Genomic DNA, 17,772 nt, shown 5'->3' with positions numbered 1-17,772 from the left:
CTAACATTCTTTTAAGTATCAGAATAATATTTATGATTATCTGTTTCATGAGCTATTGTGCTAAAAAACTTAAGGTCATGATTAACTTCCTAGAGATAAGACTGGATGATTCTGAAACAAGTTCACAGTCTGTCCCTTGAACCTATACTCAAATGCTTTCTAATTCAATGGGACCTAATAAAGCTTGTGATTCAGTAGAGGAATACTTGTTCTTCACTATTATTGATAATTTTTCAATGAAAATACTCTTGATTAAGATAATATAACTTGCTAGAAATGCATTCAATTGCAAGGTGATTAATCAAAATGAAGTCTTTCTACTTGAATGCATGGCTATGTGACTTAAGAAGTACTAAAAGTCAATTAATGGTAGCTAATCAAATTCTAGGTATATTGGCTAGGAGGTCATATAACTCTTTCTTTCAGCATAGCTGTGCCAACCCAAAACCATTAAGTGAAGAAATACACAATTATAAAGTTCACAGTTCCTAAAAAGAACATTTTTTAAAAATTGCATTAAATCTTGCAAATTTTGATAATTATTTAAAATCATATAAATAAAACACAAAAGATGGAGTTCTCAACTGAAAGTAGAGCTTAAAATCTACCATATGACTATAGTAACAGTTTCATAAAATGCTTTTTTATTTTTAGATCTCATACCCATTTTACACATTAATGGGAAAAACTGAAAATTTGGGATAATGAGGACAGAACCATACTTAGAGTCAGGTTTTTCTGTTCTTGACGGAGTATACTTTAAGAGGTTAAATTCATTGGCTTCACCATCTTTATACAATCCCATTTTCTCTTCTCTTATTTATTAGTCTGGTATATAAATATATACATCACCTTTTTTATTGTTGCACAGTACTGTGGTATCATACTTTGGTCCAAGCCCTCTATTTGTTTCAGTTTCTCACACACAGAATCCACATTCATTGAGTTCAATGTCAGTGACTGTCCTGACACTGTTCCCTAGGGAAGGGAAAAATACACATTTATAGTATTTTTAAATGATTTATAGATACAAAGTCTTGTAATGTAGGAGTGTAAAATCTCGTGGTATAGAGCTTTAAAAACATCACGATTAACACTGAATTCAATAACTTAAGAAATTATCACAAGGAATGGTCCAAACTCCCTTGTACTTATGAAGAAGGAAATATTACTTAAGACATAGTGCAAAATTATTTTAAAATGTTGGATTGCCAATGTTTTGCCTTGCTATGGAAAAGCTGCAGTTTCATTCAAATCAAAAATTGCTATTAAAAAAAAAAAAACAGAAGACTAGGTCATTTAGCCACCAAGCAAGCCCAAGTGGAAGAGTGTTTCCTGAATATGCCTCAATCAAGAGCAAGACCAAAAAAGATAAATTTGGGAAAAGAGAGAAGTAGGAAAAAGAACTATATAAAAGGAGAGAGCTTACACAGAGAATTCCAAGAGCCTACAAACACCAAAAGAAAAAAGTAACCCCCAAATGCAATTATTTATGTTTCTTCTCCAATTCTATAATTCACCCTATAGAATCCTCAATTAAAATAAAAAACAAACATATAAATCCTAAAGATTTCTGGTATCTGCTATATTTTAAGTAAATTATTTGTTGATAAAGAATGGTGGCAGAATTTTAAATTTCCTTTGAAACAATGTAAGCTGCCCGCCATGAAAAAAAAAGTAGATTTATTTCATAGTTATGCCATTAGTTGAAGATACCATACTGAAAAATTTTTAATCTATTTTTTAAAAGGCAAAAATAAGAGTAGTTTATAATAGTTATTTATAGCAAAGGCAGATCAGTGTAGCAGGATATACTGTTTTCCTGTCTCCTTCTGTCGATTTTACATCAGGCTAGGGATATGCAAACACTAGAGGGAGAATAAAGAATGTCTTTAGTTCTTGTACTCACCATCATAAATACCAGCTGGGGGAACTTAATATATCATACTTAGCAGAAACTAAGACCATTCTAGAAGATCATTTAAGAAACCTACCTCCAAGTTAATATATCACACTTAATAGAAACCAAGACTATTCTAGAAGATCATTTAAGAAACCTACCTCCAAGTAAAAATTACATGATCTGAATGACAGAGGATATATTAACCTCCAAGACTGCTGTAGAATGTTATTAAATGTTAGATATTAACATGCCATTAAACTCTAGTTGAAACATACACAAGACATTTGTATATACCGCCCACTTAAAACATACTCTATTTTGTTTATATGTATTAACATATTTGGAGCAATGGGTGAAGTCATACAAATGGCACTTAAATAACCCCTATGATCTCCAGCAAATTGACAATCACATCACTGACAGAAAAAGTTGAGAACACCATGATGTAAAATATACTGGAGGTAAAAGCATTCATTTTATTTGAAAATACATAATCACAAAGAAAACACACAGACACAAAATACTACATAAATACTACAAAATACAGACATAACATACTAGAAGAGCAGGGTTATCAGGTACTATAGAAAAACAAAAAAATTATCAGCATTTCTGCAATGAAATTATAAGTATTATTTACTTTCATGTTTGGTGTTTTAACTGAATTATGTCACTGAATAACTAAGTCCTAAGAGAATTATATTCCCTATATAAAATACTATCGTCAACAATATCATTATGAAGCTTTTTTAGGGGGAAGATCAGTGAAAAGGAAAGAAAGACATATTGAATCAATTCATACTTTTAAAATGATCTTACACATAAAAATGTTCATTAGACTCAGTTAAATTATGTTAATGTTATATTATGTTTAATTACATTAAATTAAATTTTAAATCAATAATCACTGGTCTATAATTTAGTAATAAATGCTAAAAAGTCCAATTCAATTTCAGATACTTTCAGAGAACACTTTCAGAGGAATAATATATTCAGGCTACCAGTTATATAAAAGGCAAGAATATATTAAAAGAGCATAGATTTAAGTTCCAAAATATATCCAGGGAACGCTTTATTCATTTGTCCACAAAGAGGTAGATTACTGGGCTAGAAACTACATCTATGGAATGTATTCTATTCTCTCATCATGAGGCAGGGTTCTAACCTTTTAACACTAGGAAAAAATGTCTCCATGTAACAAGTACTACTCAAATTTACTAGTGAATAAACAACATATAGTTATGTGTAAAGAATCAATATGCTCACTATTAGATAAATGTATTTTAAAGGCAAAAAAGTCTGTAATCGATGAAGAACTAAATAAATCTAAAAATCCTTGGAGAGCAATACAGACCCATCTAAGCCCAAAAAAATCTAGGCAAGCACAAGCTTAAATTTTTATAGTCATAAATAATGAAAATTATCATTGTGGCTAAAATATAATTTAAGATAACATGTACAAGAAGAATCCTTAGAGATGACTGGTCCAATCCCTTGAATTTAGGTAGGTGAATGTTTAAACCACTAATGAAAAATAACAGAGTATCCTTAAAGATTTTGCAGTGTACAAATATTCCAAGAATTCCCTCAAAGACTGTAATTACATGAAAGATGTAATTGTAGGCTATTAGTAGGTTCTAGCTACTTAAAAGTAAGTAGTTGCCCTAAATAAGCAATAACTTGTTTAAATATTCATTAAGCTTTATATTTAGATAAAATTCCTATTATTCAATAAATTCACAAATTTCATGGACATTTCTAAAATGTAAAAATTCACATTACTATAAATACTATGTGCTCTATATTTATTCTTTGCTTAGAGCTATAGTTGAATGTGTTTATAAAAATTCACTCTAAACTCCTTTTACAAACAATGCACAAAACGTTTTTTTGGTGACCTGCCCAATTTGAAAATACAAATCTTATACTCTTCAAGGGCTAAGTAAATGTAATTGTTATTTTAAAAAAAATGAATAGATACTAGACCCAGCATTACATTCATGCTAATGCAATATAATAAATTTTTCACTTGATTAATTTGCATAGGAAGAAAGAGAATGCTAGGGTGCAATATAGGTATTTTAAAAATAAAGCCTTTTACACTGTAAACCGCCCTCTGCTTTTTGATATTTTCTTCTACCTTTTTATGACATTGTTATTTTCTGGTTCTTCTATCTAACTTCTCTATCTCCTTTGGTTGGTTTTCACTCATATTTCTCCAGCTAACAGTGGGGAGAGGGGGGTCTCCCAAAGTTGTCTTACACTATCTTATCTCCCCTCTCTCTATATTAGGTGATCTCAACTCCTGTGGTTTCCATTTGTATTCCTATGCTTATGGTCCTCAAATTGACTTCTCCAGCCTTAACATGTTTGACTTCTAGTCTCACATCTCCACCTCCCTTCTTAGACATATCAAAGTGGATGTCCGAGAGGCAGCTTAAACTCAACATGTCAAAACTGAATTATCTCCTCATCCCCAAGTGCTTCCGCTAACTTTCCTACTAATACTATGGGTATCACTCTCCTCTTAGTCACCAAGGCTGACAACCCAGTTGTGACCTTTGACTCTTCACCCTCTCTCACACCCCTGATAATCTGCTGCCAAGTCCTGTCCATTCTGCTGTCCTTCATATAGCTATGACCATGCTGGTATAGCCCTTTATCACTTCACGTCTCAATTACTTTACAATACTTGTTTGAATCCCCACCTCAAGTTTCTCTCCTCACCCCAATCCACCTTCCACTCAGCTGTCAAAATGATCATCTAGAAAGAAAGACCTGGGGGGGGGGGGTGGAGCCAAGATGGCGGCTGGAAAGCAGGGACTTGCGTGAGCTCCCCGCCAAGTCCCTCCAAAAACCTATAAAAAATGCTCTGAACCAATTCTAGAATGGCAGAACCGACAAAATAGCAGAGGGAAGCAGGGCTCCAGCCCAGGACAGCCTGGATGGTCGCTGGGTGAGGTATATCCTGCACGGAGCTGGGACCGGAGCGGAGCAGAGCCCAGCGTGAGCGGCGCGGACCAACCAGACCAGGAGCTGGGTGGAGCGCACCCCAGCACCCTGAATCAGTGAGCTGTGGCAGTTACCAGACTTCTCAACCCACAAACACCAAAGACAACACAGAAGGTTAGTGGGAAAAGTTGCGGGGGACAGAGTGAAAAGAGTTCGAGGTTCAGCCACCACCCCAGGGGAAGCAGGGGTGGTGCAGCTACAGAACTATAGCTGCAGTTGCTTCTGGCCCCAGGCCCACCTGGTGGGAGGAATTAAGTGGCAGATCAGAGCAGGAGTGCAGAGCCTGCTTAAGATTTGCGTCAGGTCCAGGTTGGCGGTTCTTGAGGAAGGAGGAGTGCTGGTGTGGCAGAGCTGGCTGTAGAGAAATAGCTCTGAAATCAACAGTGCATGCCCTCAAGCTTGGAACAAAGTACTCTTTACTCTACAAGCAGTCATACTCTGCTAAAAAACTCAAGGGTCAAGTAAGTTGGCTGGGAACATGGCCAGGCAGCAAAAACGGACTCAGATTCAGGCTCAGACTTTGGAATCTTTCTTTGGTGACAAAGACGACCAAAATATACAGTCGGAAGAAGTCAACAAAGTCAAAGAGCCTACATCAAAAGCCTCCAACAAAAACATGAACTGGTCTCAGGCCATGGAACAGCTCAAAAAGGATTTGGAAAAGCAAGTTAGAGAAGTAGAGGAAAAATTGGGAAGAGAAATGAGAGTGATGTGAGAAAACCATGAAAAACAAGTCAATGACTTGCTAAAGGAGAACCAAAAAAATACTGAAAAAATATTGAAGAAAACAACACCTGAAAAAACAGACTAACTCAAATGGCAAAAGAGCTCCAAAAGGCCAATGAGAAGAATGCCTTAAAAGGCAGAATTAGCCAAATGGAAAACGAGGTCCAAAAGATCACTAAAGAAAATACTACCTTAAAAATTAGATTGGAGCAAGTGAAAGCTAGTGACTTGATGAGAAATCAAGATATTATAAAACAGAACCAAAGGAATGAAAAAGTGGAAGACAATGTGAAATATCTCATTGGAAAAAACACTGACCTGGAAAATAGATCCAGGAGAGATAATTTAAAAATTACTGCACTACCTGAAAGCCATGATCAAAAAAAGAGCCTAGATATCATATTTCAAGAAATTATCAAGGAGAACTGCCCTGATACTCCAGAACCAGAGCGTAAAACGGAAATTGAAAGAATCCACAGATTGCCTCTTAAAAAAGATCCCAAAAAGAAAACTCCTAGGAATAGTTGTCAAATTCCAGAGCTCCCAGGTAAAGGACAAAACACTGCAAGTAGCCAGAAAGAAACAATTTGAGTATTGTGGAAAAACAATCAGGATAACACAGGGTCTAGCAGCTTCCACATTAAGGGATCAAAGGGCTTGGAATATGATATTCCGGAGGTCAATGGAGCTAGGATTAAAATCAAGAATCACCTAGCCAGCAAAACTGAGTATCATGCTCCAAGGCAAAATATGGACTTTCAATAAAATAGAGGACTTTCAAGCTTTCTCAGTGAAAAGACGAGAGCTGAATAGAAAATTTGACTTTTAAACACAAGAATCAAGAGAAGCACGAAAAGGTAAACAAGAAAGAGAAATCGTAAGGGACTTACTAAAGTTGAACTGTTTTGTTTACATTCCTACATGGAAAGATGATGTGTATGATTCATGAGACCTCAGTATCAGAGTAGCTGAAAAGAATATGCATATATACATACACACACACACACACACACACATATGTGCGTATGTACGTATATATATAGAGAGAGGGTACAGGGTGAGTTGAATATGAAGGGATGATATCTAAAAATATAAAATCAAATTAAGGGATAAGAGAGGAATGTATTGAGAGAGGGAGAAAGGGAGAGATAGAATGGGGTAAATTATCTCGCATAAAAGTGCTAAGAAAAAGCAGTTCTGTAGGAAGGGAAGAGGGAGCAGGTGAGGAGGAATGAGTAAATCTTGCTCTCATCGGATGAGGAGGGAATACCATACACACTCAATTGGGTATCTTACCCCACAGGAAAGGAGGAGGAAGAAGATAAAAAAGGGGGGGATGACAGAAGGGAGGGCAGATGGGGGAGGAGGTAATCAAAAACAAACACTTTCGAAAAGGGACAGGGATCAAGGGAGAAAATTCAATAAAGGGGGATAGGTTAGGAAGGAGCAAAACATAGTCTTTCACAACATGAGTATTGTGGAAGGGTTTTATATAACAATAAGCATGTGGCCCATGTTGAATTGCTTGCCTTCTTAGGGAGGGTAGGTGGGGAGGGAAGAGAGGAGAGAATTTGGAACTCAAAGTTTTAAAAGCAGATGTTCAAAAAAAAGTTTTTGCATGCAACTAGGAAAAAAGATATATAGGCAATGGGGCATAGAAATCTATCTTGCCCTACAAGAAAGTAAGGGAAAATGGATTGGCGGCAAGTGGGGTGACGGAAGGGAGGGCTGACTGGAGAATAGGGCAACCAGAATATATGCCATCTTGGAGTGGGTGGGAGGGTAGAAATGGGGAGAAAATTCATAATTCAAAGTCTTGTGAAAATCAGTGCTGAAAACTAAATATATTAAATAAATTAAATTAAAAAAAAAAAAAGAAAGACCTGATTATGTCAGCCCCTATTTAAAAAACTCCAGTGGCCTCCTATTGCCTTGTAATGGTAATTTAAATTTGAAGATCTTTCCCACCCATTCACAGGCCCATGTGACCTGCTTATATCACAGGAAGCCTAACTCACATGTGGTGGGAAGAGCTTGCTGAATGATTGGAATTGGAAGGACAGAGCAGGAGATGCTCAGAGCAGTTAGCACTGAGGGAGAGAGAAGATACAGGCAAGCTAGCTGTGCTGTGAGTGTGTTTGTGGGAAGGCCCCAGCAGGGGGAAAGGCTAATGGGATGGCAATGCTCCATGCTGTGATACTGTGTCTTAAGTTCCTTGCTGTTAGGATGAAGTGGACTTCGGGATTTAGTTGCTGCTTGGATGAAGTGGACTTACTGGTTCTGAGGCTTGGTTCTTTGGTGTTTGAATAAATGTTTTATTTCTTCTTCTTTCTATATGGAGAGTCTCATATTTTGTGATACAGAACTACAGACATATTCACAATTATCATGGATGTTGTAATTATTGCCTTGTTGATACATTTGGCATCACAAACAGGATTGCAAGATATAAAACCTCTATTAGAGGTAGAAGGGCTTTAGAGGAAGAAATGGCTATCCAAGGATGGGAAGATGTAACTTATTCCTCCCTAGCAAGAAAATGGCTAAAGGACCAGGACTCTGGCAGCAGTGAGTAGGAGAGGCTGGATTTTACTCACACAGTATCATATTATATATGAAAGCAGGGACAGGCTGTTAAAAGAAAGAACTTAGATGGTTAGAGAATTGGTTAGCTCAAATGGGAATATTTCTATGCCACAACAAGATGGGGAATCTCAGGCAGGAGAAGAACAGATTATTGTTTAAGAATCAACTGATTTGAATGGGAATTTTGCCGTTAATTTGGCTGGAAAAAGTGAAAAGCAAAAAGGTCAAAAGTGCATATAAGTTCAAGACAGGTGGAGTCTAGTTGCCAGTATTGTTGCCATCATGATGGGGAGAGTCAGTAGAAAATGATACTGTGTAGCAAGATGCTCCTGAGCCACACAATGAGACACTGTTAGGTCCTCAGACAGAAGCATATCCTGTACTATGAAGGAAACAAGAGACCCAGGGAGACAATACAGTGCTCAGAGAGGTGCTTGAAGATTTTACACAGCAGAAGTCACAGACGTCTTGAGTAGGTTCACCCAGAGAAAGGGATGGTGAGAATCAGTGATGAAAGGGCCAGCAGAGTTTCTGTAGATAGTGTGGACTGTGTGAAATTCATAAGGATTAGTAAGAATCCTCTTGTACAGCAAGGAGGCAACAGGACAAGCACTCTGTTAGCTTTATCAGCAAAAGGATGTAACAGAGAGTATCCCACTGATTCTATGTGGCCTATTGCAGACAGACCCTGGTATTCACTTAGGGACTGTATGAGAAAGTTAAAGAAGGAGGTAATGAAGACTGCTATCATGATGGGGAATGCTGAGGTTTATTTTGATACTCCCTTGGGAATCTCCCATACAAATATGATAGTAAGAACTGCCCCTGCAAATCTTGAACCCTTGTATCCAAGTGAGTCACACCTTCAGGGAGACTAGGAAATAGGCCAAGTCCTAGGTCCAATTAAAGAAACACACAGGATTACAGACCCCATATTAATCTGACTACATATTGGAAAAATGGATCAAATACTGTACCTAGAGCATTAATAGATACTGAGGCAGAGGCCTCCCTTATATATGGAAACCCTGATAAGTTTAAGCATGGAACTCCTATTACTATCACAGGACTGGGAGGGGCTGAACTATCAGCCAGACAAGTCAAACTGATGATGAAAATGGAATAATTGCCTAAGAAAGAATATACCATGGTTATTGTACCCATTCCTGAATACATTATTGGAATAGATATACTGAAAGGCATGACTATGAAGTCACTTGAAGGGAGATATCAATTTGCAGTAAGGAAGATAGGAATTAATACAGTTTCAGTGGGAAGAGTAAAAATGGACTTAATCATTTTACTTGAATCTTCTGAAGTAATTACTTTAAAGCAGTATCATGTGCCCAGTGGGCAAAGATGAAATTACCAGTATTATAAAGGAATATGTTGAGGCAGGAGTGTTAGTCCCTACAACCACTAGATAGAATAATCCTGTCTGGCCAGTGCAAAAGTCAGATGGGATGTGGAAAATGACAGTGGATTATAGACAACTGAATAAAGTGACTCCTCCCTTGCATGCTACTGTTCCAGATACTGTTACCTTAATAGAAAGGATCCAGAAATATGAAGGGATTTGGTATGCAGTTACTGATTTAGCCAAGGCTTTCTTTATGATCCCAATAGACTCTAAACAATGAGTCCAGTTTGCTTTCACGTAGCAGGGCCAACAATATACTTTTACACACTTGCCACAAGGATATTTGCATAGCCCCACTATTTGTCATAGGACTGTGGCTTAACATTTGGATAAATTAAAGCTACCTGGTGTATAGCTTACCCACTACATAGATGACAGCATGATACAGGGAGGAAACATAAAAGCAGTAGAGAAGAGTTTGACACTTTTAATTAAGCATATGAAAAGCAAAGGATGGGAAATTACCCCTGCAAAGATTCAAGGACCAGATCAAACCATAAAATTTTGGGGTATACAATAGAATAAGGGGCTGTGAGAAATTATCCCACAAGCCCAACAAAAGACTCAAGATTTTCCTATCCCTACCAATAAGAAAGAGACCCCAAAGTTCATAGAACTGTTTAGATATTGGAGACATCACATTCCGCATTTGGGATAGATTTTGAAACCCTTATATAAAGTTACTAGGAAAAAATATGAATTTGATTGGGGACTTGAACTAAAGCATTTGAAGAAGCTAAAGCTGCTATACAATTGGCTCTAGATTTATGGCCCATGCAAAATGGTCCAGTGGAAGTACAAGTGACTGTGCAGGATGAATATACAAACTGGAGTTTATGGCAAAAACAACAAAGCCGAAATGTACTCTTGGGATTCTGGTCCAGGAAACTTCTTTCATCTGGAACTCAATATACACTTTTGGAAAAGCAGCTGTTAGCTGCGTACTGGGCTTTGGTAGAGACTGAATAACTGACTATGGGCCATAAAGTAATATTAAGGCCTGGAATCCCAATTATGACCTAGGTAATGAGTATCCTAGCTTCTCACAGAATTGGACATGCACAAAACTAACTAAATGGAAATGGCATATTCAAAATAGATCTAAAACAGGCAAAAGTGGAGTTTCTGCTCTACACGAATCTATAGCAAACACAGAACACTGAGGGAAATGATAAACTCCCTGAACAAAGACAACAGTTGGTATGGTCCTTGGTAAAATGGAATGAGGGATGAAGAACAGAAATAACATTCATGGTTTACTGATGGGACAGCAAAATATTTGGGCCATAAAAGACATTGGAAAGTAGTAGCCTATAACCCATGTACTAAGCGGACTTTGGAAAGTACTGGGACAGATAGAAGTAGTCCATATGCTCAACTTATGGCAGTATATCAAGCTACCAAAACAGAACAAGGAGGACAGTGTTATAATTCACTGATTCATAGGTGATAGCGAATGGGTTAGCTACATGGATGCCCATGTGGAGTAAACAAAATTGGGAAGTTCATGGTAAACAAGTTTGGGGCAAAGAATTATGGGAAGATATATGGGGAATTATGGGAAGATATGTGGGACATGTCTTTGGTTACTGATTTGTCAGTTTTTCATGTAGATGCTCATGTGGCCCTCACCATGCCAGAACATAAGTACAATGCACATGCTGATCAACTAGCAAAGACTGCTACTGAACATACTGTCCCTACCCTGACATCAACTGATGATCTGGTACTAGCAAAATGAGTCCACCAAATGGAAAATTTTGATTATCTTAAACTGCGCAAACAAAACCCATGCAGCCAAGATAAGGAAAACGGAAAGCTAGGGGGAATTTTTTTTTTACAAGTATCTCTAATAAAGGTCTCATTTCTCAAATACATAGAGAACTGAGTCATATTTATAAGAATACAAGTCATTCCCCAACTGATAAATGGTCAAAGGATATGAATAGGCAGTTTCAGGCAAGAAATAAAAACTATCTATAGTCATATGAAAAAAAATGTTCTAAATTACTACTGATTGGAGAAGTGCAAATCAAAGCAACTCTGACTGATTTTCCAAATTCTTTTTGAGCTCTTTGATGCCCTGCGTTACCACTTCACACCTAGCAGAATGACTAATACATTGGAAAAGTTAAATGATAAATGTTAGAGGGGATGTGGGAAAATTGAGACACTAATGCACTCCTGGTGGAGTTGTGAACTGATCCAAACATTCTGGAGAGCAATTTGCAACTATACCCAGAGTGTGATAAATCTACTAGGTCTGTATCCCAAGGAGATGAGAGAGAGACAGAGAGAGACAGAGAGACAGACACAGAGAGAGAGAGAGAGAGAGAGAGAGAGAGAGAGAGAGAGAGAGAGAGACAGAGAGAAAAGGACCTATTTGTACAAAAATATTTATAGGAGCTTTTGTTATAGTGGCAAAGAATTAGAAACTGAGGGGATGCCCATCAATTTAGGAATAGCTGAACAAATTGTGGTATATGATTGTAATGGGATATTATTGTGTTAAAAGAAATGATAAGCAGGGGAAAATATTGGGGGCAGAGCCAAGATGGCAGAGTAAAAGCAGGGACTTGCTTGAGCTCTCCTCCAAACCCCTCCAAATACCTGTAAAAATGACTCTAAAGAAATTCTAGAGCTGCAAAACCCACAAAATGTCAGAGTGAAACAAATATCTAGCCCAAGACAATGTAAAAACTCGACACAAAAGGTTGATTGCACCAGGCTGGGAGACGAGCATAGTCCACCACGGGCTGCACCAGCACAGACAGGGCTGGAGCAGGGGACTGAATCACTGGCAGCTGTGGCGGTTTCCAGACTTCTCAACCCACAAATGCCAAAGACAACTTAGAAGGTTAGTGGGAAAGATCTGTTATAGTGGTGGTGGTGGTGGTGGTGGTGGTGGTGGTGGTGGTAGTGGCAGCAGCAGGGCAGCAGCAGCTGCTTCTGGAGTTCCCAGCCCACAGATGGTGGGGGATTATGCAGCTGTTCAGAGGGGGATTTCTCTGCTGGTGCTGAGGCAGGACTCTCTTGTTTTGCCCTGCTTGGATCTGGGTCTCAGTCCTGGGTAGCAGTCTTGGGGTGAGAGGGAGTGCTGGTGTGGCACAGTTTATGGCTGTGGTGGAAAGGGAATCCTCCTCACAGTTCTAAGGCAGAAAAGAGTGCTTGTGGTCATTCACAGACCAGAGCACAGGCCAGGAAAGGAGTAAACACCTCTCCTTTGATCACACCACTTTGGAAGAGCTGAAGTCCCTAGAAGTATCTTTGAAAACAGCTGCACAAAACCCCAGAAATTTGGGACAGGACACCCTACACACCAGAAATAGAGTCCTACCTTAACAAACAGTTAGAAAGTCAAATATTTGGCTGGGAAAATGAGCAGAGTAAAAAAACCCAGATTACAGAATCTTACTTTGGTGACAAAGAAGATAAAAACATACAACCAGAAGAAGACGACAAAGTCAAAATTCCTACATCCAAAGCCTCCAAGAAAAATATGAATTGGTCACAGATCATCGAAGAGCTCAAAAAGAATTTGGAAAATCAAGTAAGAAAAGTAGAAGAAAAACAGAGAAGAGAAATGAGAGTGATGCAAGAAAATCATGAAAAACGAGTCAACAGTTTGCTAAAGGAGACCCAAAAAATACCAAAGAAAATAACACCTTAAAAAATAGACTAACCCAAATGGCAAGAGAAGTCCAAAAAGACAATGAGGAGAATAATACCTTAAAAAGCAGAATTGGCCAAACAGAAAAGGAGGTCCAAAAGCTCACTGAAGAAAATAAGTCCTTAAAAATTAGAATCAAGCAAACAGAAGCTAATAACTTTATGACAAATCAAGAAATTATTAAATAGAACCAAAAGTATGAAAAAATAGAAGACAATGTGAAGTATCTCATTGGAAACCACTGAGCTGGAAAAGAGATTTTAAAAATCATTGTACTACCTGAAAGCCATGATCAAAAATAGAGCCTAGACATCAAATTTCAAGAAATTATCAAGGAAAACTGCCCTGATATTCTAGAACCAGAGGGGAAAATAGAAATTGAAAGAATCCACTGATTTCCTCCTGAAAGAGATACCCCAAGGAAAACTCCTAGGAATATTGTATTCAAATTCCAGAGTTCCCAGGTCAAGGAGAAAATATTCCACACAGCCAGAAAGAAACAATTCAAGTATTGTGGAAACACAATCAGGATAACACAAGATCTAGCAGCTTCTATATTAAGGGATCAGAAGACTTGGAATATGATATTCTGGAAGTCAAAGGAGCTAGGATTAAAACCAAGAATCACCCAGCCAGCAAAACTGGGTATAATGTTTCAGGGGAAAAAATGGATATTCACTGAAATAAAGGACTTTCAAGCATTCTTGATGAAAACACCAGAGCTGAATAGAAAATGTGACTTTCAAATACAAGAATCAAGAGAAGCATGAAAAGGTAAACAGGAAAGAGAAATCATAAGAGCCTTATTAAAGTTGAACTGTTTATATTCCTACATGGAAAGATGATATTTGTAACTCATGAGACCTTTCTCAGTATTAGAGTAGTTGGAGGGAATATATGTATATGTGTATATGTGTGTGTGTGTGTGTGTGTATGTATACACACATATGTGTATGTATATGTATGTATGTATATATGTATATACGCACACATATAGAAAGAGGGCACAGTGTGAGTTGAATATAAGGGGTGAGAGAGGACTATATTGGGAGAAGGGAGAGATAGAATGGGGTAAACTATCTCACATAAAAGAAGCAAGAAACAGGTTTTACAATGGAAGGGAAGAGGGGGGAGGTGAAAGGCAATGAGTGAACCTTACTCTCATCAGATTTGCCTTAAGGAGGGAATAACATACACATTCAATTGGGTATCTTACCTTACAGGAAAGTAGGAGAGAAGGGGATAAGAGGGGGAAGATGATAGAAGGGAGGGCAGATTGGGGGAGGAGATAGTCAGAAGCAAACACTTTTTAAAAGGGACAGGAACAAAGGACAGAATAGAATAAATGGGGGACAGGATAGGATGGAGGGAAATATAGTTAGTCTTTCACAACATGACTATTATGGAAGTGTTTCGCATAATGACACATGTATAAACCTATATTGAATTGCTTGCCTTCTCAACGAGGGTGGGGGGGTGGGGAGGAAGGGAGAGAATTTGGAACTCAAAGTCAACAAATGTTAAAAACTGATTTTACATGCAACTGGGAAATAAGATATACAGTCAATGGGGTATAAAAATCTATCTTGCCCTAAAAGAAAATAAGGGGGAAGTGGATAAGGCGGGGTGATAGAAGTAAGGGCAGACTGGGGGAAGGGGTAATCAGAACCCATGCCATCTTGAGGTGGAGGGGAGGGGAGAGATGGGGAGAAAATTTGGAACTCAAAATCTTTTGGAAATGAATGTTGAAAACTAAAAATAATTTTAAAAAAGAAATGACAAGCAGCACGATTTCAGAAAATCCTGTAAAGAATTACATGAACTGATGCAGAGTGAAGTGAGCAGCACCATGAGAACATTGTATAGCAATACCATACAATGAAGAATTGTGAATGATTTAGCTATTCTCAGCAATACAATGATCCAAGACAATTCCAAAGGAGTTGTGATGAAAAAATGCTATCTACTTCCAGAGAAAGAAATGTTGGAATCTGAATGCCAATCATAGCATACTACTTTTCACTTTCTTTATTTTGGAGAAGGGGGGTTGTCTGTTTTTTCTTTCGTAACATGACTAATATGAAAATATGTTTTGCATGACTGCACATATACAACCTACATTAAACTGCTTACCTTCTCAGGGTGGAGAATGGGAAGGGAGGTACACAGAGAATTTGGAACTCAAAATTTTAAAAAACAAATGTCAAAAATTATTTTTAGATACAATTAGGAAAAATAAAATGTTATTAAAAACATATTCATGTAAGACATTGCATTGGAGAAAAGCCTTCTACGCTGGGATTTTCTTGTTTTAAATCATGTGCAACATCTTGTATGTCTATGCTACTTGAAAAATTTTTTCCTCAAATAAAAATTAACTATAACATTACAAAGTGACATTGAAATAGCCATTCTGCAAAATAATGTGTAACTGTGTACAAAAGGTTACTGAACTGTGCATACTCTTTAATCCAACAATACTATAAAATGCCTATGCCCCAAAAGAGATCAAAGATGTAAAGGACTGATATAAACAAAATATTTTTAGGAGTTCTTTATGTTGCATAAAAGAACTAGAAACAAAGTGCCAATAAACTAAGAAATAGCTGAACCAAACATATGTGAGTATAATGGAATACCACTGTACCACAGAAATAATGAAGCAGGTGGTTTCAGAAAAACCTGGGAAGACTTGTATGAATTGATATACAGTAAATTGAGCAGAACCAGGACAACAGAGTACCCAATCATAACAACTCTGTAAAGACAAGCAACTCTGAAAGATTAAAGAACTCTGATCGAGGTAATCATCAACCATAATTCCAAAGAAATGATGATGAAACATTCTGTCTTTATTCTTGACAGAGGAGGGACTTAAGAGTACAGAATGAGACATATTTATCAGACATAGCTAAGGCAGAAATTTGCTTTGTTTAATCATTCACATTTATTATAAGGATTTTGTTTTCCTTTTTTCCCCTTTGTTTTTCAATTGAAGGAAGGGTAGGCAGTAGGAGGGAGATAAAGCAGATTTTTGTTAAATGAAAAGAATAAAAATAAATTTAAAAAAAAAACATGGCAAAGTTGTTTCAGGTCTCTCAGCTAATCATTCACTTCTAATTATACTTATTTAGATAAGCAGCAACCTCTAAGGAACATTAAAAAATGGTTTGCAAAAAGAAGAAATAAAAAAAAAAGAAAAAAAATAGCAAGATTTCACATTGTTATTACCTTATCTTGACTGCTTAAAAAACTAAACTATTAGGCAGTTTTTAAAAATCACTAACATTATAATTCTGAACAACTTATGTGATGTATTCAAAATTTATCCATATGAACAAATAAAATTCATTACTAAGCTATTTTTAGAAAGTTTGGAGTCAACCACTGCATTATCTTTTAATTTTAACTGTAAGGTCCTTTCTAGAATAATAATCATAGATCATAATTATCCTGAAACAGATCTTGAAAATAACAACAACCTACCATATCATATCTTTTTGGTATAGTAAACAGTCCATTTTGGAGTAAAAAAATCTGAGTTCAAATCCTACCCTCAAAACTTTACTAGCTGTTTAACAGCAAAGGGTAGGTCACTTAATTTCTCAGTGCCTCAGTTTCTTTATCTTTATTACCTACCTCACAGGGTTGCTATAAAAGGAAAAACTTCTATAACCTTAAAGTACTGCATAAATGTTATTATTGGTGGAAAACTTAGGAAATGAAAAAGGAGTCTCAAAGTGCCAATAACCATAGCTAATTTAATTTTTTCCAATTTGTTTCAATTATTATCAAATTAAAAATATTCAAATGTATTATTTCACAGTGAACACGTGAATTATTACAATGGGAAGACTGAAATTTAGCTATATTCTTATTTCAAGTCAACATGCTTTATTGGCAAAGAGCAAATTATTGTAATGTTAAGTACAAAAAATAGCATGTTGGAATTACTTGTTAAAATGTAAACTTCAAAAAGTTGCACAAAAATTTGAATTCTTCATAAAAGCAGCACCTACATTAAAGGGTTCAGTATTTTTAAAAAGTTAAATTACTTTGAGGATAATTTATTTTGTGTCAAAACATGTTATGACACAACATTAGCTTTATTTTCTTTAATAAATAAGCTCAGAAATCATCAGCCAGAAATTCATGCCATGCAAAAAGCTAAAAGCGCTTTTCAAACTAAACAAAAAGATCAAAATGAGCATTAGTTTATTTTCAGCCCAGCTTGAAAGTGCCAAGGATAGCCTCTAAACAATTCTAATAAGGTAAGTGAATGAGAATTCACAAAAAGTTGCTGTACCTGTCTCTGTTTGTTAAACCCAGATTTACACTGCTTTAAGAAAGGAATAAAACAGAATGAAAGATAATATTAAGATGAAAACATCAAACATAACGTGTAATAACTAATATAGATAGTAGCACTTTTACCATTCATTTTATTTAACAACG

The 17,772-nt window shown here is 36.7% G+C and overlaps 1 protein-coding gene across 5 annotated transcripts in view; it reads right to left on the bottom strand.

Moving 5' to 3' along the window:
• KIDINS220 (kinase D interacting substrate 220) overlaps positions 1-17,772 on the bottom strand; it is a 169,062-nt gene that overhangs the window by 13,941 nt on the left and 137,349 nt on the right. For 2 of the 5 annotated variants that reach the window (XM_036748322.1, XM_036748324.1), the window contains 2 exons: positions 17,624-17,656; positions 853-978 (listed from right to left, as the gene is read on the bottom strand). In XM_036748322.1, the coding sequence (XP_036604217.1) occupies positions 853-978; positions 17,624-17,656 (159 nt within the window). The remainder of the gene's footprint in view (positions 1-852; positions 979-17,623; positions 17,657-17,772) is intronic. The other 3 variants (XM_036748326.1, XM_036748325.1, XM_036748323.1) reach the window with 2 other exon arrangements.

The sequence above is a fragment of the Trichosurus vulpecula genome, chromosome 3 (genome assembly GCF_011100635.1).
Source record: "Trichosurus vulpecula isolate mTriVul1 chromosome 3, mTriVul1.pri, whole genome shotgun sequence".
NCBI lineage: Eukaryota > Metazoa > Chordata > Mammalia > Diprotodontia > Phalangeridae > Trichosurus > Trichosurus vulpecula.
The sequence above is the reverse complement of the archived record's forward strand: the minus strand, read 5'-3'. Positions and strand labels throughout refer to the sequence as shown.